Below are 21,443 nucleotides of genomic sequence, written 5' to 3'. Positions count from 1 at the left end.
TTTTTTGCCCTCTTTGTCCTTTGTGCTGCAGATTAGATAATCCGCTTAAAATAATAGTCAATCATTAGCTCTGCCGGGATCTTTGCCTGCAAACAGGGTGCGCTACGCAGTGTCGCCCGGGGTCCTCGCTGTGGTTTGTGTAACTTCTCCAGCTGAGCACAAATGACTCCCGCTAAATATGTGTCTTTTGAAACAAAAGCCGCTTCTAACACAAAGCGGCTGTATGCTCCTTCCTAGCACATCAAAAGCTACAATCCTCATTCTTGCTCCGACACGCCGCGTGGATGACACTCTCGAACAGCTGTGCGCTCCAAGAGACGTGCTTTCCGCCTCTACAAAAGGAAGGAGCGACATTCTTCTGCAGGTTGCTATTAGAGTGACGTGAATGATCTCTGCGCAAGCTTATCAGGTAGAAGGCATTAAAATGCTCTTCTTCCTGAACCGCGGCGCTTTTTTGGAAGCATCTACAAAGACAGTTAAACCAGAAGTAGATTGTTTTCAAGTTGGCATAATCGTTTCCATTGCAGCTGGCCTAAAAATGCCAGGAGGATAAGTGCTGGCATGTAGGCAGCATTACAGAAGGCACGCACATTCCTGCGGAAAACAGATTTATGCCCCTTCTTTAACCATCAATGGGCAGCATATTCTTAAGCAAATAACTGGAAGCAAATTCCTTGCAAGCAAAAGGAAAAGGACATCAAAGGGGGCCAGAAGGTTTGCTCCAACCAGCCGACAGATCTCCAAGCAAGGCCAGGAAAGAAGAGCTGCTATCAAGATGCCGCAGCAAGGGAATGTCATCCCACAGCCAAGTCTCTGGGCGTGCCAACGGCCAAGGTTGCCCCAGCAGATGGTTTCAGCATTGGACCTAATATAGCAACATATTGATTTGCTGCCTGTGGTTGAAATGAAGCATTTAATGGGTCTTGGTGCTCTAAGACTGCAGCACGCTTGGTATGGGCGCTCTTCCTTCTCGGTCTATGGCAGTAATGCCCGAGATGGAGCAGCGCAGCTTGCTGAAGACCTGGGTTTGGTTCTTCTTGCTCCCATGGGGGAGGGATTTCCTGGGCTCGAGGGGGAGACGACCTGTTCCCAGACAGGGCAAAACACACGGAGGGAGCGAACACCCCGCTAGCCTCACCCCAGTGCAGGGCACCACCGCGTCTGCTCAACCCAGAGACATCCATCATTTAGGGGAAAAAAACCCCACTTCATTTGACTGAAAACGGAGTTTCTCCCTTGGGCTATTAGTGCTCATGTTCAGGAGCACCAGCCTGTTTGCTAATTGTGCTCATCAGTGCTAAAACACTAGCTGAGGGTGAGGCATATGATATAATGAAGCGGTGGGCCCATCTCCATCATCCAGACATAATCGATTCACGGCACGTGCCACTTGCCCGCGAGAACATGTTTTTCTAGACAACCCAAAGGATGCAAAGATTATTCCAAGGGCAATATTGATTCGGGGTGAAGTTCACCCGGGGCTAGAGCACAGCCATCAGCAACAGGCCACGTGTGACGGCTGCACAGGGGGGTGCAGGTAAGCCCAGGGTCTCCTGCAGAAGAGGGATCTATGCCAACCCGGGCCATGGGACAATGCTGCCATGTCAAATACTGCAGTGCATAAACTGAATTGCAATTAATTCTCCTCACCTAGTCTGGAGCAGAGGTTGGGAGGGAGGAGACGGACTCTATCGCCGCACCCTGAACTCTGGGGTGTATTTCACATACAGAAAGCTCAGCAATTCCTGCAAGCAGAGTGCATTTTTCCCCCAAGCAACATCTCTATACCCTTCGCTTTGGACCTGCCCTTATAGATGCAGCGCAGAGCAACCTCCAGAAATTCAGGTGTCGGAAGACCAAGTTTTCCAAAATCGTGCCAGTCTCCAGAGTCCCAACCATCAATCCCAAGCTCACTTTGGGAAAGGCACTCGTTGCCTTACTTTGTTGCATCTCATTACAGTTTTGCCCTGAAGAGACTCTGGCGACAGTTTCTGCATTAATCATTTTTTTTCTCTGGCAACGAGTGAAAGAGCTGCTGCGTCGTGCCACAGACTGGATTAATGAAAGCGTGTTTAGCAAACGGCGCTTGTGTAATCTATTAGCAATTAACAAATGCCACCGGCATTAAGTGGAAGAGCAGGATTGGAACAACACAGGGCAGGAGTGGCCAGGCCTCCGCTTAGCGCAAAGCGCTGTGATCCGCGCAGCATGTGCTGAGCAGGAAGAGGCACGGAGAGGAGGACAAAGGGACCAGGAGAGAGAAATAACTGGAAAATGGCAGGCGGGAGAGAGAGAAACAGGAGGACGAGGAGGGAAGAGGCTTGCAAAAGGTGAAAGAAAGAACAAAAGGCAAATTAAAGGGAGGCTGGAGCGCACAGGTGCGTGCCGGGGGGGCAGGAGAGCCGGTTTTGGACCCAACCGAGGACCGTCTACCTCCACGTCCTGTCTATGCTATGTCAGAGTAAGATGGAAAAACCCCGTGGCAGGTGATATAGGGTCGTCCCATCGCCCAGATTCAGCCCCCTCCTATTTGGGAACCTGGGAAGGCACCAGCTATGGCAGAGATGGCAGGAGCTGGCAGAAGGGGCAGGAGTGTCTACATCTTCAAGGAGCTGCTGGGCAGCCTCTGCTCGTCACAGGGCAGCAAATGCACCAGGGACAAAGTCACTGCCTCATTTCTGTATTACCCTCCTGTTGCCAAGGTCAGACATCACGCTAGGAGCTGGACCAGGCCCTGCACCACTCCAGGAACGGATGCATCTGGTTGTGGGGCGGACTCCACGTTGCATGCACGCAGCCCCAGGGAACAGAGCAAAAAAACCCCAAACCTGCAATGTGGATTTTATTTTTAAGATGCTATTCCTAGGGTGGAGTAAGGCATGCCCTTTGCTGTCCTGCTAGCTGGCACGTGTGCCGTTACCTTCTAACCTGCATGATGCTAGCATTCGATTCTCTGGGCTGGCGGGCCAAGAAAAAGCAGGCGCATGTCACGTAAACCGAGGATCTTTTCCAGCATAATGGAATAATTTTCTGTGTAACTTGGTATTCAAAGCCACCAGACCCAAACAGGCACCGGTGCATTGGGTTGGTAGCGCTACTCTGAGATGCCTTGAAGATGAGGAAAGGTATGGTGCTTTGTACCATACGCAGAAATCCATAAGCAGCCGGTATTCCCTTATGCTTGTAAGATGCCTCCAAAGAGGGCTGCCATTTCACAGCAGGCTGTTTCAGCCTATGTGCAAGTCAACCGCTGCACGGGCATTATGAATACTGGAAAGCAGTCAAGTTAACTCGGGCTCCAAGGGTGAGACTCTTTGGTGCCGAGGGAAATATTTAGATCAAGCATTCAGCTCATGACCCAAGCATTTGGATCCATAAACAACAGACGAGGCATGGGCATACCTGCATAGCGCCCAGGTAACCTCTTGGTATGGAAATATCTGCTCAGCTATTTCTCCTGTCTCGGGAGCTGAAAAATTCCACAAGTTTTTGGTGCTCTTAACCCCCCAGGATCAATGGTGTGGATGAAAATAAAGCTCCTTTTTTTTTTTTCCTTTATGAAAAGCCAAACTCACCAGGAAGTAATGTTTTCAAAGCACCATCCAGGGGGTAGGTGGCATGCTACCCACCAAAGTCAGTTGGAGTTGCAAGTTGAAAGCACTATATGGCTTTTAAAATCATAGCAAGCCACTAAAAAATCCCCATCCTATGATCAAAGAATGTGCAAGCAGCTGATCGCAGGTCCGTTGCGGAGGGCAATGAAAATGGTTCGGTGGCTGGGACACATGACGTGGAGGAGAGGCCGAGGGAACTGGGTTTATTTAGTCTGCAGAAGAGAAGACCGAGGGGGATTGACTAGCAGCCTTCACCTCCCTGCCGGGGGCTGCAAAGAGGATGGAGCTGGGCTGTTCTCAGTGGGGGCAGATGACAGAAGGAGCAATGGGCTCCAGCTGCAGCAAGGCAAGTTGAGGTTGGATGTTAGGAAAAACTCTCTCGCTAGGAGGGTGGTGAAGCACCCGAACAAGTTACCCAGAGAGGTGGTGCAGTCTCCATCCTTGGAGGTTTTGAAGACCCAGGCAGACAAAGCCTTGGCTGGGATGATGGAGTTGGGGCTGGTCCTGCTTGGAGCAGGGGGTTGCAGTAGATGTGACCTCCTGAGCTCCCTCCCACCCTCATTGTCTATGATGCTATGAAACGCAGCAGGCAAAGCAAAGCCCTTCTGTCACCAACTTCCCTTTTATAATATAAGAAAGGTTTAAAATGATCTCCCATTTAAAGGTGAGTTGTGACAAGGAGTGCAACACTAGACCTGCAGGGAACGCAGCCGCGGTGAGATCCAGCATCTGGCTCCTGGGAGCCTTCATCACATTCGGCTCTGGTCTCCTCTGCGTCAGGTGGGAAGGGAATCCCAGGGACCCGGTTGCTAATCAAAACCCTGATGACTGAAATGACAGAAGTCCAAATTAAAACCAGCCCGGGCACCAGAGCCAGGAACATTTCGCTGCAGAGTCGGACACAAGCGTCACAGCTGCCCGTCCAGGAGCCCGGGCTCTGAAACTCCCCTGGGACAACAGGGACATCCCAAGCCATGTAGCTTGGGCCCATTGACACCTGTAGCTGGGGAGATCATTGCAGGCTCCAGCTGTCTTAGAGAGCTGTAAAGAAGCCCCTAAAAAAGAGCCCAGTGCTCGTCTGCATGGCTCACAGTCCACTTCCCCAGCTCTTCTCCTGGGTGGGCGGTGGGTCCTCTGTATCGTGGTTGCAGAAGCTTCATTGTAGAAGGTGAAAACCACTATTCTCACCCTTTTTCTAGGGTGGGAGCACAAGGACAGTATCCTGCTCACACCAGTTCAGGACGCCTTTGGGTGCCTTTTATTTTTCATGCACTGAACAGCAGCTTCCTTCCTGCCCCCAGCCTCCAGGTCTGATCTTCCCCACGTCTCCTCTGCACCTCGCTCCTGCCCTCCTGGCGCCTCCTCATGAGAGATGCTAGGATTTACAGCCCGTGTCCTCAAGCATCTATCTAATGACATTTGCACCGGGTCATTTGTAAACCCACAGGCCATCCCAGCATCAACCTGACCCTCTGATGCTCCTGCCTTCTCTCCTTTGGTTCACCCTTCTGCATCACCATCTCAGCATCCTGCACCTGGCCTGGAGCCTTTGCCCTTGGCTGGCCCAGGGCACAGGCAGTGCTGCCAGCCTTTTTTCACCTCCAGACCGTTGTAGCACTGGGGCCGGGGGGGGCTGCTCCTTCCAGGCCTGCTCTGATTAGGGGGAAAGTCCCACCAATATTTCCTCCCCTCCCTGCTCTGCTTCCCCCCAGTGCACCAGCACACCAACCCTCACATCCAATAGATCTCCAGAACAGAAACACATTTTTCCATGGAAAAAACCTTTCCTCCTTATCAGAAAGTTCACAGAATTGAGAAAAGGCTGGGAATAAGTGGATGAAATTAAACCTCCGTCTCTCAAAAAGGAACCACCATAATCAAGATCACCTTCACCTTCACCGGCAGGCCAATTCAGAAGCGGTGCCGGTTTCTTTGCAGAGCAGCATGCCTCAAGATTTTTCCTGCATTGATAAATAGACCCAACCCAGAGAAAATATCTGAGTACTAAGAGGAAAAGTTGAAGGAGAGCCACAACTGATACCTTGTCTGGTTTCACATGCATTAACCCTGAATTTCTCCCAGTCCTGGGAGGGAAACATCCATCACCCATGGCACAAGGATCTTTTCCAAGCTGGTAAATCTAGTTTTGCTGTATGGGGACCGTCTGGTGGTCACATATGGAGAAACGGATGGCCATCATATAGCATGGCCATAAAGGGATGAAACCCATCTGGCTGGTACATGGCAATCAGCAGCTGCTCTATAAAAAGGGCTGAGCCAGCAACTGGCTTCTGAAGCTCCGGGCCCGAGAGGGTGGCTGGAGGAGACCTGCTAATGTGAGCTTGACCATCGTCAAGAGCTGCTCCAGACCTTACAAGAGGCAGTGGGAGCAGAGACACGAGGTGCTGAAGGTGGTCGCAAGCTCTGAGCATCATAAGAGGCATCACTAGGGTCGTCACTGAAAGTTTCTTCTCTCAAGCAGCAGTCGCGCAACGGAGGGACGTGGGCAGTCCTGGAGAAGAGAACTGCTCTGAAGATCCGATGTCTCCTCCTGCTCCTTCACCAGGAGATCCAGGGTCTGCACAGCACCCCTGATCCTTTGAGTCACTAGATCAGCACCCTTGTGTCATTTGATGCCTGAGATGTCCCTAGGGTGCTGCTTTACCCAGTACAGAGCCAGAATAATAGACAATGAGGGTGGCAGGGAGCTCAGGAGGTCACATCTGGTCCAACCCCCTGCTCCAAGCAGAACCAGCCCCAACTACATCATCCCAGCCAAAGGTTGGTCTAGCCGGGTCTTAAACACCTCCAAGGATGGAGACACCACCGCCTCTGTGGGTAACCTGGTCCAGTGCTTCACCACCCTCCTAGTGAGAAAACTTTTCCTAATATCCAACCTCAACCTTCCTTGCTGCAGCTTGAGCCCATTGCTCCTTGTCCTGTATCTGCCCCCACTGAGACCAGCCCAGCTCCATCCTCTTTGCAGCCCCCCTGACGGGAGGTGACGGCTGCTATTCAATCCCCTCCCATCCATTAGGGCTCAGGCCTTCAAATGAACACGTAGACAATATGCCACGATCCCAGTGGGAAGGCAGAGTAAAGAATCTGTGTCATCCGACTTGTAAATCCTTTTAAAAATATAAAATCTTCTGCAAAATGGATTCTGGAGATTATAAAGATAATGACTCCTCAAAATGCCTTGCAAGCTGACTGCCCTCCCTGCTAGAGTTGCCCTGCAATGCCAGCAAACCCTAGCGCACCTGCTATAGGCAGGGAGAGCAGCCCCAGATACTGGCCATGGAAACACTGCAGATCACCGAGTTCATCCCAAACCCTCTGCCTTCCAGCAAACAGGGACCCTGTTGACTCCTTGAGATTAGCAGAACTTTTCCCATGCTACGCTCTCCTTATCACTGCGCTGCCTGGAGGTCTATTAGAACGGCCGGGTAATAAGGACTACTTCATTTACTTTGCTATTTGGCTTTTCCACTTAGGTTTTACTGTAGGGTTTCTTTTAAGTGAACTTCACCCTGAGCACCATTCAGGACATTAGCTGGAGTGCTTCATTTATCTGAGCCCTTCAGCAGACTGCAGTGCTAAGCAAATGCAATCGCCTCGCTCCAAGAAGAGCTTGAAATGAGCTGCTGCTTGCCAGTCCTCCAAACTTCTCGCCTGCGCCTGGAGCTGTCCGCCTTCACCTATACGTGCAAACCTTGTTCTACGCGATGGTGCCAGGCTGGCTTGCAGTTATGGCTTGCCTTGGGGAAGGCAGAGGTAGCACAAGGCAGAAGTTAGAACGGGTTGAAAAACGTTCAACAAAAAGCATCCCATCAGACAACGCAGCTGCGTCGGAAATGGAAGCGTTCCCCGGGAACGTGTCAATTTTGATAACATTTGTGACGGGAAGAGCGAGAACGCTCTGTTTGGACAATATCGGGAAGTTTCCTTTCAACATCATCATTTTGCTTCATCTCAACTTTTGTGTTGCATCCAACGTTCAATTTTAATATGCTACGGGTGCGTCTACACAAGATGCTTTACTGCACATTAGACTAGTGAGCAGTAAAGCAGCATTGTCTACATGTGCGCAGCAATTACTGTGCAGTATATTAATGTAATGTGCCATTTTCTAGCGCCTGTAAATGCAGGTAGTAGAAAAACAGCGCATTAACTAATACGCTGTACCGCACGTATACACACTGACCCTAGGCAGTAGGGGCCAAAGGGGACGGGGAGAGCTGTCCTGGCTCAGTGGGATGCTGCCTGCCAGCCATGTGCAGATCAGGACCCGTCCCGATCGTCCCGTGGCTGCAGGAGCCGTCCCAGCTGCCAGACAGCTGCTTCCCAGGCACGTGGAGATCGGGACCCGTCCTGATCTCCCCGGGGCAGAAAGAGTTGTCCCCGCCGCCAGGACAGCTCTCGCAACCACGTGGAGATGGGGACGGGTGGCTGGGAGGCGACCAACACAGCTCTCCCAGCCACGTGGCGATCAGGACAGGTCCTCATCTCCACATGGCTGTTAAGCAGCTGCCCAACAGCTGGGACTGCTCTCCGTGCCCCGTGGAGATCGGGATGGGTCCCAATCTTCACATAGCTGGGAGGCAGCTGTCTGCCCAACCAGGACAGCTCCCCCTCCCCAGCCCAGAGCCAGCCCAATTTCCTCCCAGCTGGGCCAGAGCTGCCTGCTGAGCTGGGGGTTAGCCCCCATACCCCCTACCAGCCCTTGCCTGGCACCCAAGGGCACCTGGAGCTGCCCCTGGCTGCTGCAGGGAGGCCGAGCAGGGCAGGAGCAGCCCTAGACTGGGCTGCTCCTGTCGGGCTCAAATTGCTCCCGATAGGGACACCCGTGTAGACATGCGCTAGGGAGTGCTTTAATGAGCCTACATTTTCTGCACAGAAAATTCAGGTGCATTAACTGCACATGTAGACGTGCCCAGCAGGTATGCGCCGTGGCTTACGTGTCATATTTTAACATACAAAATTACGACCGATTTCAAGGGGACATTGCATTGTTCCCCAAGTAGGAATTTTTCTTTTAGTCTTTATTTTGCCGGAAATTTGGGTTTTTCATTCCGATTTAGCAAAACTAAAACAATTCAAAATGTTGGCACGTAGAAGAGAAAATCAGATTTCCGCCCAAGTTTAGTAACGTGAGCTGTACGTCCCCAGACGCGTGTTGGGCGCGTGTCAGACTGCCTGGCACGCTGCTTCTCACCGAAGAGCTCCAATATTCAGATTTTGATGACGCGGATGTTTTTACAAACTTTTCGGCTAGGGGCAGGCATTGCTATGACATCTCCCCCACCAGACTAGTCCGTCTGCTGTTCAAATAAAATTAACACCTTTCAGATGCTGCTTTCAGAGTGCCTCTGTTTTGACAGCACTGGTGCAAGGGCAGCTCTGAAAACCTGCCCCACCAATTCTGGCTGTGAATTTCTAGTCCTACAACAGCCTGGAGAAATCAAGCTCCTCTTTCTTGAGAAGCCGGGGGTTTGCTTGGCTTTTCACTGTCGCTCTACCAGCTCTTCGGCTGCTTTATCCATCACAGATTTATGTATTTTTTTCATGGGAGCAGATAAAATACCCAGATTGTTTCTTTTCCCAGCAGAGATCATTACCTAAGAGCGCACAATTAAAAACCGAGCTCCAAACACCGTGCGAAGCAGGAGGCGCGCTCGCCCCGAAGAAATCAACACCACTCGAATAAACGAGACAGTGAAAAATCTCGACTCTCGTGTGCTCCAGCACTTACACGGCACAGGAAAAATGAACTTCCCAGCCCAGCATGGGAAATGTCTTACTGATGCAGTGCAGCCACATAACTGCTCTTTAGAGATATTCATCTCGAAAGGCAGAACAGAAAGAGCATTTTTTTTCCTCTCTCTCTCTCTTTTTTTTTTGTATCGACTCACCTTAGATGAAAAGCACATTGAGATTGTAATTATGGGAAGGTCTCATCTGGTAGATTTGTAAACTCAGCTATCAGCTTGAATTACTGAAATTAGCAAGGCTAATTTAATGTCACTATTCAAAATAGCACAGATTTGGAATTTCTTAATGGCCTCAGGAAAAGAAGCCTTTATGCATACTGCAATCTAGGCTTCATTCTTACCCTAAATTCCTTCTCATAGATTTTGTGAATGCCCTGTTTTGTAGCCAACACAAACTCTGTCCAGTAAAATAATGTAAGGACTCCGAATGAAAAGAGATTAGCTGTTCCCTGCTCCTGTTATTTTAAAGCAGAAATAACTTTGGCTTCTACTGATTCATAGACAAAGCTTGAAATGCAAAGCATGCTCAACTCTAGATTCAGCATGAAAAGGGCCTTAAAATATTCCCGAGTGCAAGTAATGGACTTATTAAAGGGATGAAAAGAGGCACTTTTCACAGAATCCCAAGGTCTTTAGTCCTGTCATATCAATAATCTTGCTTAAGAATTTCATTCTATTTACATTTCTTCCCCTTCAAAATATCCTTCCCGACTCATGTGGAATAAAACATTTACACTTGTAAAACGTTAATTTATTTATGTTAATGTTGGATGGCAAGCATTGTAAAACGTTAGTAGATCGCACAAAAGAGACCGAACGTCAAGCCTGCGTTACAATTCGAGCGCATTGTGTGCCATAAAGGATTCTGTACAACATTTAATTTTGCCCCTAATAACGTGTGAACGAGGTAGCAAATTTAAAAGCTGCATTTTGTTTTTACATCGTGTCATTTGTCTGCACTAAGACTTTAAGAACAGCCAATCTGTTCCCTGCTTCTTTTATGTTCAACATCCACACAAAATCCCGATCACAATGAACGCCAGCAAAGGGAAACCTTTATGGACAATGAAAAAGAAAAAAAAAAAAAATCTGCCTGTATTTAAACAATCGGTAAAAATCTCAGAGCCTGCAATATTTCCCCCAGTTTACTTAATCTTTGCACGGCGATCCAGTGTCCAACCAGGACGGAAAGGTAATTTTTTATTCCTTTGTTTGACGGGATGGCTGCAAAATAAAGTTATTTTGGGACCTAATTGCAAAGCACTGCACAGAAATAACAGGAAAGCAGATGGAGCTGTCCCCTGTTTGCTCTTTCTTGAGGCATGAGGGAGATTGTTCGACGCTAGGCAGAATATCCGCACCAGGATTTATGAGGCTGGCTGCCAGAAGTGTAATAGCAACAGAAAGCAGTAATCAGCACATGCCATCACTGGACAGATAATATACGGGGAGGCCTCCTGATGGAAAAAGAGTGACGACCGCGAGCGGGGACAAACCGGATGAGCAGCCTGAAGGCGCGTCTCCTTGCTGATGAACGCTAGGCCGGTCAAGGACCCCCTGCCTTGGCGAACCACGCTCTTCCCACCGGGGAACCCCAGCCAAGGAGGTGTCGGTCCTGCTTCCCAACTGTGCTATGGAGAGCCGCCGCGAGGCAGGATGCGCTACCCTGCAACACAGCCATCAGCAGTGCGGATGCACCCCAGGGCTAGGGCCAGACATGACGCACAAACCGGTTTAGGGGATCAGAAACGGGTCTAAACCTGTAACAGAACAGATGTTCAGTGCTCATACACCAATTTGAAAATGGCTGAAACTGGTTTAAGATAAACCTGGATGAATGTAGCGCCAGACTTCACTGATTTGGCTTAAACCAGTTTATGCAATGTCCGTCCCAGAACAACGGGACGCTGGGCACATTTCCACCTCTCCGGGGCACACGAGGGAGGGGAAGAAACGTGTGCCCGACACCTGCTGCCATGGGAGGTCCATCATCGAGCGGCTTAGGAGCGTGCAGTCCTCTCGGCATCCCCCGTCTTAGCCAAAGGGAGGCAGGACATTGTCCTGGAAGGGCTTTTTCTGTGAGGGAGAGGAAGGCTCCCTCCCTGCACAGACCATGGAGCACAATCGGGCCAAATGTCATGGTTTCATAGTTGTTTGGGGCTGGAAGGGACCTTACAGACCATCGGGTCCAGCCCCCCTGCACTCGGGCAGGAAAGACGGCTGGGATCAGATGACCCCAGCAAGATGGGCGTCCTTCCTGACCCCAAAATGCAGCTGCGGACTGCCCCCACGAAGAATCAGCCCAGAAGGGCAGAAATCAGCAGAACGGGGAAAAGAACATTTTTTGCAACAGCAAATCCTCCGCTCCCTTCGACACGGAGGCGGCTCCATTTACTCAGCTATGCACGGCGTCCCCCGAGACGCAGGCATCAATGAGCACCTTGTTCAAACCGGCTCAAAACCTGCTCGTTTCCATCCAGGAGCTATTGACACGCAGCCCACTCCCGCGTGCCAGGCCTGCGCAGCACCAGCCTGCGCATGCAAGGCGGCGCTGCGATACGTGGCCTGGGTAACAACGGGTGGGGACTTAGCCAGTGCTTTCCAAGCAGAGGTTTCCAAAGCCCTTAATAAAGGAAAAGGATCCTTTTCCCCCTCTTACAGCGGGGGAAATAGATTGCCGGCACTGCAAAAAACACAAAGCATTGCATAAAGAGAAGGGGAAAACAGGGAACAGAGACCACGTTTCGGAGTCCCAGGCCCGTGCTCCATCAGGCCAAACTGGGTCATCAAGCTCATCTCCCCTCAATCACAATTACCGCTGCAATCCCGGCTGTACTGATTTCCTTCATGACTGGAACGAGCCAGGTTGATTCTGTGCATCGCTTTTGTCTTGTAACCTTCACCTTTCCTCTGCTGTTCCCTTTCATCCCGGCCCTTCTCCCCCTCTGAACTCCTTTTTTTCAATAAACACAATGCTCCTTTTTTTTTTTTTTTTCCTTTTTTTAATTGTACCTTTTGAATCTCCGGGGAACCTTGACCTTTTCAAGATTGCAACAAATTGCAGCATGCAGCACACACAGCTACGCCGAGCAAGGATGGCCCGCTCATCACAGCCGCCGAGATGGGGAGGGAAGCTGACAGTAATGATTTTCCCAGACAAAACTATCTGCGCTGTGGTTTTAAAATGAAAAAGCAAAGCATGACTATAGCAATGCCTTTTGCCTTCTGCAGACATTAATTAAAACCCCTTCAGCTGTGCCCAGAGGTAGGTGCACTGGCCTCCACTGCAGACGGTTTAAACGGAGGCAAGGTGAGGTTGCTCATGGACACAAAGCAGTTCAGGAATATCATCCAAAATTGCCTTCCAACCTAGGCTTCCTCTTCGTTGAATGCCCTGGAGGTCAGGGCTTCTCCAGATTCATAGATTTCATAGACATTCGGGCTGGAAGGGGCCTCGGAAAATCATCGAGTCCAGCCCCCCGCCCCAGGGGCAGGAAGTCAGCTGGGGTCACAGGATCCCAGCAAGATAAGCATCCAAAGGTTTCTTAACGTCGTTCAAAGAGTTTGTGCAGAAAAGGCTCGTCGTGAAAACAAATGCAAAGCAAACCGATGCAAGGGGAAGAATCGGGAGAGGCTGAATATCCCGCGTGCCTCTTCATGGGGTAGATCGGTTCTTCCTCTCTGCCATTATTTCTGCACGCCAGCACAAGGTCCTGCTGCCATTAGCACCTTCTTGGCCGATGGGAGGATGGAAAATTCAGGGTACTGCCATTTTTTAAAAGGGTGGCCAGTAAAAAAACCCTGCTTCTAGGCAATAGGAGGCCTTTTGAGGCCACTGAAGCCTTTCAAAACATCTGTTCTCTTTCCTATTGCTCGTTGAAGGAGATCTTGGTGACCACTGCAACACCCACGTCAGAAAAAACCACGGGGGAAGGAACGGGCAGAGTTTTTCTGCCCCGCTTTTGGATGAGAACAAGAGACCACCATGCCCAGAACCACGAGGACATTTCTTGAGATGAGGAGGCATGCCTTAGCACATATGCATGCACCCTGGCATAGCAACACAACCCCATGTCTCCCCCGGCTCCGTGCAGTCACGGCAGTGGTCCCCTGCCTATGTGGCTTGCAGGTGCATTTGCAACCTCGGTGGCTTCAGGGATGTTTTTGGTGATGACTCATGGCATGAAGGCCATTAAATGCTGGAGGAAGATGGTGGAGCAGTGACTGGAACATGTCACAGGGACACGACCACAGTGTTTCCCAAGACCAGTCGACAGTGGCACATCACGGGTGGCATCTCCCACGCGGGCAAGCCCAGGGTCAGCGCCCAGCCTTCTGCCTGCTCCCGGTCAGGATTCCCTCCTCCATGCTCATGTAGGGATGCTCACCTCCATCTGCTTGGGTAGCATCGTATCCTCTCAAAACTGCGTCAAACCACTTGTCGCGGGTGCAAGCGCCAAGCAAGGAGGGACTCGGCAGCACAGCCTGCCCGATGCTACAACGAAACGCCTGCTCGTCAGCTGGAAGCCCCTCTTTCAGGTGAGCATTGTAGCTTCGGCAGCAGATGCCGGCGTACAATAGATTGTGTTCAGGTGGGCGTGCAACAAAAATTAATACCTGCACAGCAGAGAAAAGGAAGGCAAGAGGGCTCGCTAGCTCTTGTGGCTAACAAAATTGCTATCCGTGGTGCAGCTGGAGCCTGGGAATGCCATTAAGACCACATGGGGTGTCAAATTGTATGCAACACGAGCGTAAAACTTGCAGGCATTGTACGAGCAGGCAGCCCTGTCTCCGACAATGGAGGCAGGGCAAAAAAGCAGGCCCCAAAGGATCGGGTACGACAGAGCTTCTAAAACTTGCTTCCAAGCTGCGGGGCGAACCCAGGAAGTGGGTCTAACCCTCAAAGCAAACAGCCTTCCACACAATAAGAGGTAAAGGCAGCAACAAAGGCAACCGCATGTTTGCTCTGTTCACAAGGTAAAAGCAGAGCGAGAAGACAGAGGAATCATCTCTTCCCCCCCAGCCCTGCGATGCATAAAAGCAGATTCCTAGGGAGGGAGGGATCGCAGCTGCTTTGAGCAACGCCCTGCTGACATGACAGCCAAGGCACTTTGCTTTGAGCTCTGTGGGTTTGCCTCTCTGCATGGCTGATGCACTCGCCCGGTGCCCTCCGTCTCCCACTCCAATCCCCCTCGAGGCTCGGAGGCAAGAGGCCGTGCGCTGCGGGGAGATGGACTGCATACGCCGCAGGAGTGGGGCTAGCCGCAAGGCTGGAGCGCCAGCACTGGGGTGGCTTTATAGCAGGGGGATTCAGCAAACAGCTCCTTTCTCCCTGGCCCCTAAAGAGACCCCCGACGTGTGGTCCGGGTCCTTGGAATAACCCCTGGGGAGAGGATTTGGGCTGAGCAGATAGATCCTCCAATGCACAGATCTGCTGACCCACAGTGCTGCAGCAAGGCGCTCTGGACCTGCCACGCTGGGATCTTGCAGCACTTTATTGCAGGGACGGGCTTCTCTCAGGTCCATAGGGAAGGACACACGGCTCAGGGGGCGCTTGTACACGTTATGGAGGTTAACCAGAGAGAGCCAGGATGAGAACGCAGATCCCCGGGGTCCCCGTTCAGCCCCAGAGCCACTGCTCGGGGTGAGGAAGGGAAGAACGGCAGCCCACAAACCCTGCTGTCCCATCCAGTGCACTCTGAAGACACCCTTGACCCGGGTTTATTGCATAAAAGGGGTGTGAGATTGCAGGACTCAGCCCAGGCTGCTGCCTGCCAAGAGACTCGGCACCCATCCAATAAAATGACCATTTTTGGAGCCAAGGCTTCAGGTTCTCAAATGCGCGAGTGATTTAGGAGCCTGCGAAAACCCCCTGCTGCCTTTCTGTGCTTGCTTTTTAAGCACAAAACCTCACTCGGCACCTTTACACGGTGGTCTGAGCGATTCAACGAAGAGAATTGCTTTGTATTGGCTTTATTTTAATTGTGCTAGATCTTCCACAAGCCATGCCTCCCTCTCGACACGACACAGGACTTATTCATCAAAGCTCTGTAGCTATTTTAACCCAACATGTGGAAATGCATTCTCAGTATGCGTTTTATTTTTAGGGCGTGGGTTGTTGGTGGGTTGGGGTTTTTTTGCTACACAGAACTATTTTTCTTTTTCCACATTTTCTAATGAGTTTTGGCAGCGGAAGTTGTTTGTAAATTACGCAAATATTTGTTTTACTGGAAACATCTGCTTTAACACATTTGTCTTGAAATAACATTTTTTAAACAAAGGTATTAAGCTGTAATGTAAATTGGGCACATCTGCTTATGAGTCACGGCAAGTCAAGCAAGGCAATAGCATTCCCTGTGAATGCATCAGATCTCAAGGATCTCTGGGGGTCTGATCCAGCAGAAATTGGAAACTTAGTGCTTGCTCTGCTCCCTTTCCTGGTGCTACTTTTCACAGAATATTGCTGACTGGTTTAATAAATTAGGGCCACTAAATAACAGAGACCTAGTTAGCATCTGCTAGCGGCATTACGACGGCGGCCCAGTTCGACAAGGTACTTCGGCATGCGCCTCATTTTATAAGCACCTGAGTATTGAGTTCAGTGGGACTGCTTGTATTTAAACCAAGGAAAGAAGCACGCATGTACCTTGCTGAATCTGTACTTTATTCAGCCTACGACCACTCCACCTAGCTCCTATGCTGCTTCGCATGGTTTCACATGGTTTTGTCCGATAAGCATTTGGGAAGAGACAAAACTCCCCAGGAAGTAAATCACCATCCCGATCTTCAAGGCACATTTCAGATCTATCAGCTGCGAGACCATTGTGCGTTCTCGGGATATTCAGGCGACAAGTGTGATTTGGCTGTTTGGTTACAAGGCTCTCGACAAGGCATTTTTGGCCTACACGACTTGCACGCAAATAGACGGTGCGTGGATTGATGACTTCTGGTTGTACAATGCTAGGTTTTCCATTCATGGTCCTGCCACCCGTCACGGGAGGAGCAGTACCCTCTGGACAGACCACAGGCCTTGTCAGTGGTGGATCCAATGCATTTCAGTTAAAGACAAGCGCGTAGGCTGTGGCCGTGTTGATCTAAGGACATAGGCAAACAAGGTTCTTTGTGTAAATGCGCTATCTTTTATTAAAGGCAATGCACCTTTATGTCCTAGGCTGTCTTGAGCACAAATTGCATCCTCCCACCTTGAAGCATCCGTTTCCCCGGTGGCTCTGCCACTGCAGAAGCCGTCCTGAGCCGTTTTTGGCCCTCGAAGGAAATATCTGGCTTCCGTTTCAGCCAGATGGTGATGAGGTGATTTGAAATAAAGGTGGGATGAGGCCAAAAATCTCCTCTTCAGAAGGGCAGGGCAGGGCGGTCTGCTGCTTCCAGTGCGAGTCCATCCCCTCTGCAACCGGGGAAGCACCTGGAGCATCACGGCCCTTAGCATCCAAAGCCAGGAAGGGAGCATGTCTGTCTCTGACCCAAGAGAGGGACTCTCTCCGCCACCAGGACCCCGACAATGAACTGTCAGGGTCATGTAGTCTGCGAGTCTGGCCACTGCCAACAGGAAAACATGGGTGTGAATGGCAGGAGGAGGGCAGAGGAAGGACAGTGCAAATTCAGCCAATGCACCACTTCTCTTGACCCCCGGAGATAGTGCCCCGCACGTGTAGACAAGTAGCGAAGCAGTAAGAAATTTAATCAGAGCTATCTGGTCTGGCACAGAGCTATCTGCAGGGAAAGTGTCCAGCCCTGCCAGCAGTATTGCATGGGGCTTTTTCAGGAGCCTGCGACAGCTCCACAGGGCATGCCTTCCCAGCAGGATCGCTTCGCCCATGCGGAGCGCCTTGCTAGTGGAGCTGTACTGCTTCCAGAGACCCGTCTCGCTTGGGTCTCTGTGCACGACTGCATTGTGCCACGCGCACGTACCCCAGCTCGTGCTGCACTCCTCACCAAGGCAGGAATGAAACCGGGAGCTCCAATTGCTTAAATCGGATCAGTGACCACAGCTTCTGAGGAGAGAGCCCAAGTCAGACGTTCGCACCTTAAGGGGGAGGAGAGACGATCATTGAATCATGGAAGGCAGCTCAGGAGGTCACATCCAGTCCAACCCCCTGCTCCAAGCAGGACCAGCCCCAACTCCATCATCCAGGCCAAGGCTTGGTCTACCTGGGTCTTCAACACCTCCAAGGATGGAGACGCCACCACCTCTCTGGGTTACCTGGTCCAGTGTTTTGCCACCCTCCTAGGGAGAAGGTTTTTCCTACTATCCAACCTCAACTTCCCTTGCTGCAGCTGGAGCCCATTGCTCCTTGTCCTGCCATCTGCCCCCACTGAGACCAGCCCAGCTCCATCCTTTTTGCAGCCCCCCTGCAGGGAGGTGAAGGCTGCTATTCAATCCCCCTCAGTCTTCTCTTCTGCAGACTAAATCAGCCCAGTTCCCTCAGCCTCTGCTCACCAGTCATGTTCCCTGGCCCCTGAACCATTTTCACTGCCCTTCACTGGACTCTCTCCGATGTGCCCACATCCTTTCTGCAGTGGGGGACCCAAAACTGGACACAGGACTCCAGATGTGGCCTCCCCAGTGCTGAATAGAGGGAAGAATCGCTGCCCTCGATCCACCGGCAATGCACCTACCGATGCAGCCCAGGATGCCAGTAGCCTTCCTGGCACCAAGGGCACACTGCTGGCTCCTATCCATCTTCTTGTCCACTGTCACCCCCAGGTCCTTTCCTGAATTGCTGCTTCTTAGCCAGTCGGTCCCCAGCCTGCACCGGTCCATGGGACTGTTTCAACCTAAATGCAGGACTTTGCACCTGTCTTTGTTGACTGTTCTCTTTTAAACAGAGTTTGGCACCTACTGTGCAACAGCCTTCATGCATGATTTATGCAAGCAAGCAAAGATGAAAAAATACCTCGGGCTGCATCCTACAGCAGCTAAAACCATGATGTGCAGGGAGCTCCAAGCTGCTTGGGGAAAAAAAGACTGACTTGCTATGAGAATTATTGACAAAAACCAGAATAGAACAAGTTAAAGCACCCAAGTAACATAACAGAGCCAGGATGGATAGCCAGGCCAGCAAAGGATATTACTCAGAGTCTGATCATAGCCGCCAGCTCCCACCTGACTACTGCAGCCAGAGAAAGAGGAAAAGACCAAGAAAAGGCTGCAACAGATGTTTGGGAGGCTGTGTCCCAGTGCAGGAAACATCTCCAGGATCCCTGGGACACAGACCATTTCCAGAATAGCTTCAATCCCGATGATATTACTTGAGCTTCGACATACAAAGTGCATGTAAAGCGAAAGCGGAAGGGGAGGCGGATGGAAAAGACTGTGTATCGCATTACCGTCGCAATTCACGTTTCGCCAATCCTGCTGGGACTGCCTAACCGGACCAAAGACGACGACATCTGCCCTCTCAGCCCGGCTACCTGCCAAGCTCTGCGCGGCTCACAACAAATGAGCTCCCAAAGCAGCAGTGAGTCACTGCCGTCACACCGGGCTTGTCGCAGCAGGTAAGCTGAGCAGCAAATAATGGTGCAGGATGCCTAATCGCAGGAGACAACAGCTGCCTGGCCAGCACAGCTCTTTCCTAGGCAAGCAGCAAAGGGAGGATACTCCTGCTGCCGAACAAACACCCTGGCCGTTGCTAGCAGATGGGAAGAAATATGGCCCTGGGCTGCTCCAGGCGTTTTTCCCACCTGGGATCTGAGGCACTATTGTGGCTGTGATATGGGCAGAAGCAGCTCTGGGGAAAGACGACTGAGAGGGGAAGCACGGCCGACAGCAGCTGCCTTCGTACGTCGAGTGTCAAGCCAGACTTGGACCCTTGCGGGTGCAATCTGTTCAAGCCTGCCCCTGCAACCCTGACGGCAGGAGACGATTAATCTGAGCACCGTGAACGAGGGCACAGCTCCAACTGGCAGGCAGGCAAGAAGGAGCTTTCTTGCAAAGGCTGGTACCATGCACCCTACTGAGGGGCTCTGGCTGTGTCTGGAGAAGAAGGGTGCAGGGAGAGCCGGGGAAGCCCCTGGAGAAAGGAGGTCTGCTTCAGCCTCAACTCTCCTGGAGGCACGGAGGGGAAAGGAGAGGAAGCACCAAAGTGGCAGCTGCCTGTTGGAGAGGTGGATGAAAGGGGGTGAAACCTCCCCCTCCCCACCCCTCCGCCACGGGGAGAGCCCCCAAACCAACCTGCGTCAGGACCGGCCCCGTGACCTCTGCCGACTGCAGCCTATGCAACGAAAAACACTGTTATGGCTCTTCTCAACTTCATCAGAATGGATTTTTTTCTTTCTGGGTCGAACTCTGATTTCGGTGATATGCATCTTCTGCTGAGAAGTTGTTCCGCTGGAAATTTCTCAGAACAGCACAGAAAATGCAGGTTGCACAGCTAACCACCGCTGTCCATTAGTGAGACACAACGTATGCCTGCACAGCCCAGAAAAGGTCTGTAAATTTGGCCCCTGCTGTTCAGAAGCACTCGATTGCCTACGATTTACTTTGATAGGGGAAAACTCAACTACCCCTCGCCCTGTGCCACCATTGCAGAGTGCTAGAGGACGCACAGTGGCCATCCACTTGTGCATGCCTCGCAAGGAGGACTGCATGTCCCCACAAGCGTGCCGTTTATCCGGCCCACAGGAAGGTTGAGGATTTGGTGGAGAGTCATCTGGGAATTATTGAAGCCAGCTTGCAGTCATGCCTAGTTCAGCCCATGTTACTATGGGTGTCCACTTCCACGTGGTCACAGTTAATGCCGGGCAGTCAAAGAGAGCATCTTCCTGATGAAAGATGAATTCCCCAGGTGCTAAAGCACGCTGAAAGGGAACAGACTTATATTGACTCAGTAAGTGATCCTGTCCAGGCTGGACACGGGCTGACGAATGATGAGCCAACCAGGTCTAAACACCTACTGTTTTTACTGCAGCTATAGGCAAGGCTAAGCTCTCAGAGGCTTCTCTAGAAGAGCATCCCTTGGATATCTGTTTGGCAAGGTCTCAAGGGGTGGATCCTCCTGTGGAAATCTGTGCAGCTGTGCTGAAACACAACAGTGAGACTCAACGATCAGGTCCCTATAGTTTCCTCCAATTCTTCCATTCTGCAAGACTCACCATGAGAGGAAGGTCTTTGCTTGGAGCCACTGGACCTAAGGGGCATCATCTTTCCAATCAGGACAGAAATCAGCTGCATCAACCACAGCTCTTCAAATGCAGGCTGGTCCCCAAAACACCCCAAAAGACAGATCCTGGAGGTGGCTGGGCTCTGCTCTGAACGCCACGTGCTCCAACACTTTCTGCACCCAGAACTGCTCCCCTTCCCAGCATCTGCAAGGATTGACTGCGTTGCACCAGATACTTCACTAGCAGCAGGACCTGCCAGGCCTACTTAATTAACTCTCTCGTTAAAACAGAAGTCATCTTAATAACTGAAGTACCCATTAGGGTACAGAGTCTGAATGCAGGGTCTCAGGTGAAGGGATTTCATGATCTGAAAGCCAAAGTCTGCATTTCACCTGAGCAAATTCAAGTCAGCAACAAAGCTGTGGGTGCTTCTGTAATACCGTGGTCCAGTTCTTGCTGATAATTCACCGTCTTCTCCTCCTAGACAGCCACAGCAGTAAATTGAGGGGAAATTCTGTTTGAGGCCTGCCTGGAGTTAAAAGACGGGCTTCTCAAAGCATCCTGGGGAGCTCCCGTTTCCGCTGCCATGTGCCCTGCTAAAGGTCTAAATCCCTTGGACCGCTCTGTAAATCCAAACCAGAAGCCTTTCCACGGCCCAGCTGAGGCAACAACGTTGAGCATTCAGCAATTAGGTTCCCCCAAAAACACCTTTGCCAAGTGCCCATCTTCCCCTGCCTTTAATACTTTGAGCCCTGCCTCAGTTCGGGTAGTTAGAAGGCAACCTGTGATCCTGCGCAGTGACCACGGGGAGTCGAAGAGCTGACCTTTTTAAATGCAGACAGGAGGGAAGGATGCCGTCCAAGGGCATCATGCTGGACAGCTGTCAGCCCTTATAACCTGGCAGCAAGGGCTGCCATACACATATGCATGGGAGAGC

General features: G+C 51.2%; 1 protein-coding gene across 2 annotated transcripts in view; it reads right to left on the bottom strand.

Moving 5' to 3' along the window:
- The window catches only part of GPC3 (glypican 3), a 202,436-nt gene that overhangs the window by 7,948 nt on the left and 173,045 nt on the right, over positions 1 to 21,443 (bottom strand). Inside the window, exon 8 of one of the 2 annotated variants that reach the window (XM_059732903.1) lies at positions 17,251 to 17,429. The exons of the other annotated variant lie outside the window; for it this stretch is intronic. Within the exon in view, the coding sequence (XP_059588886.1) occupies positions 17,416 to 17,429 (14 nt within the window). The 3' untranslated portion in view covers positions 17,251 to 17,415. Of the gene's footprint in view, positions 1 to 17,250; positions 17,430 to 21,443 lie in introns of those variants that run through there. 2 annotated transcript variants of the gene reach the window in all.

Source organism: Alligator mississippiensis, chromosome 8 (assembly GCF_030867095.1).
Source record: "Alligator mississippiensis isolate rAllMis1 chromosome 8, rAllMis1, whole genome shotgun sequence".
Lineage (NCBI taxonomy): Eukaryota > Metazoa > Chordata > Crocodylia > Alligatoridae > Alligator > Alligator mississippiensis.
The sequence above is the reverse complement of the archived record's forward strand: the minus strand, read 5'-3'. Positions and strand labels throughout refer to the sequence as shown.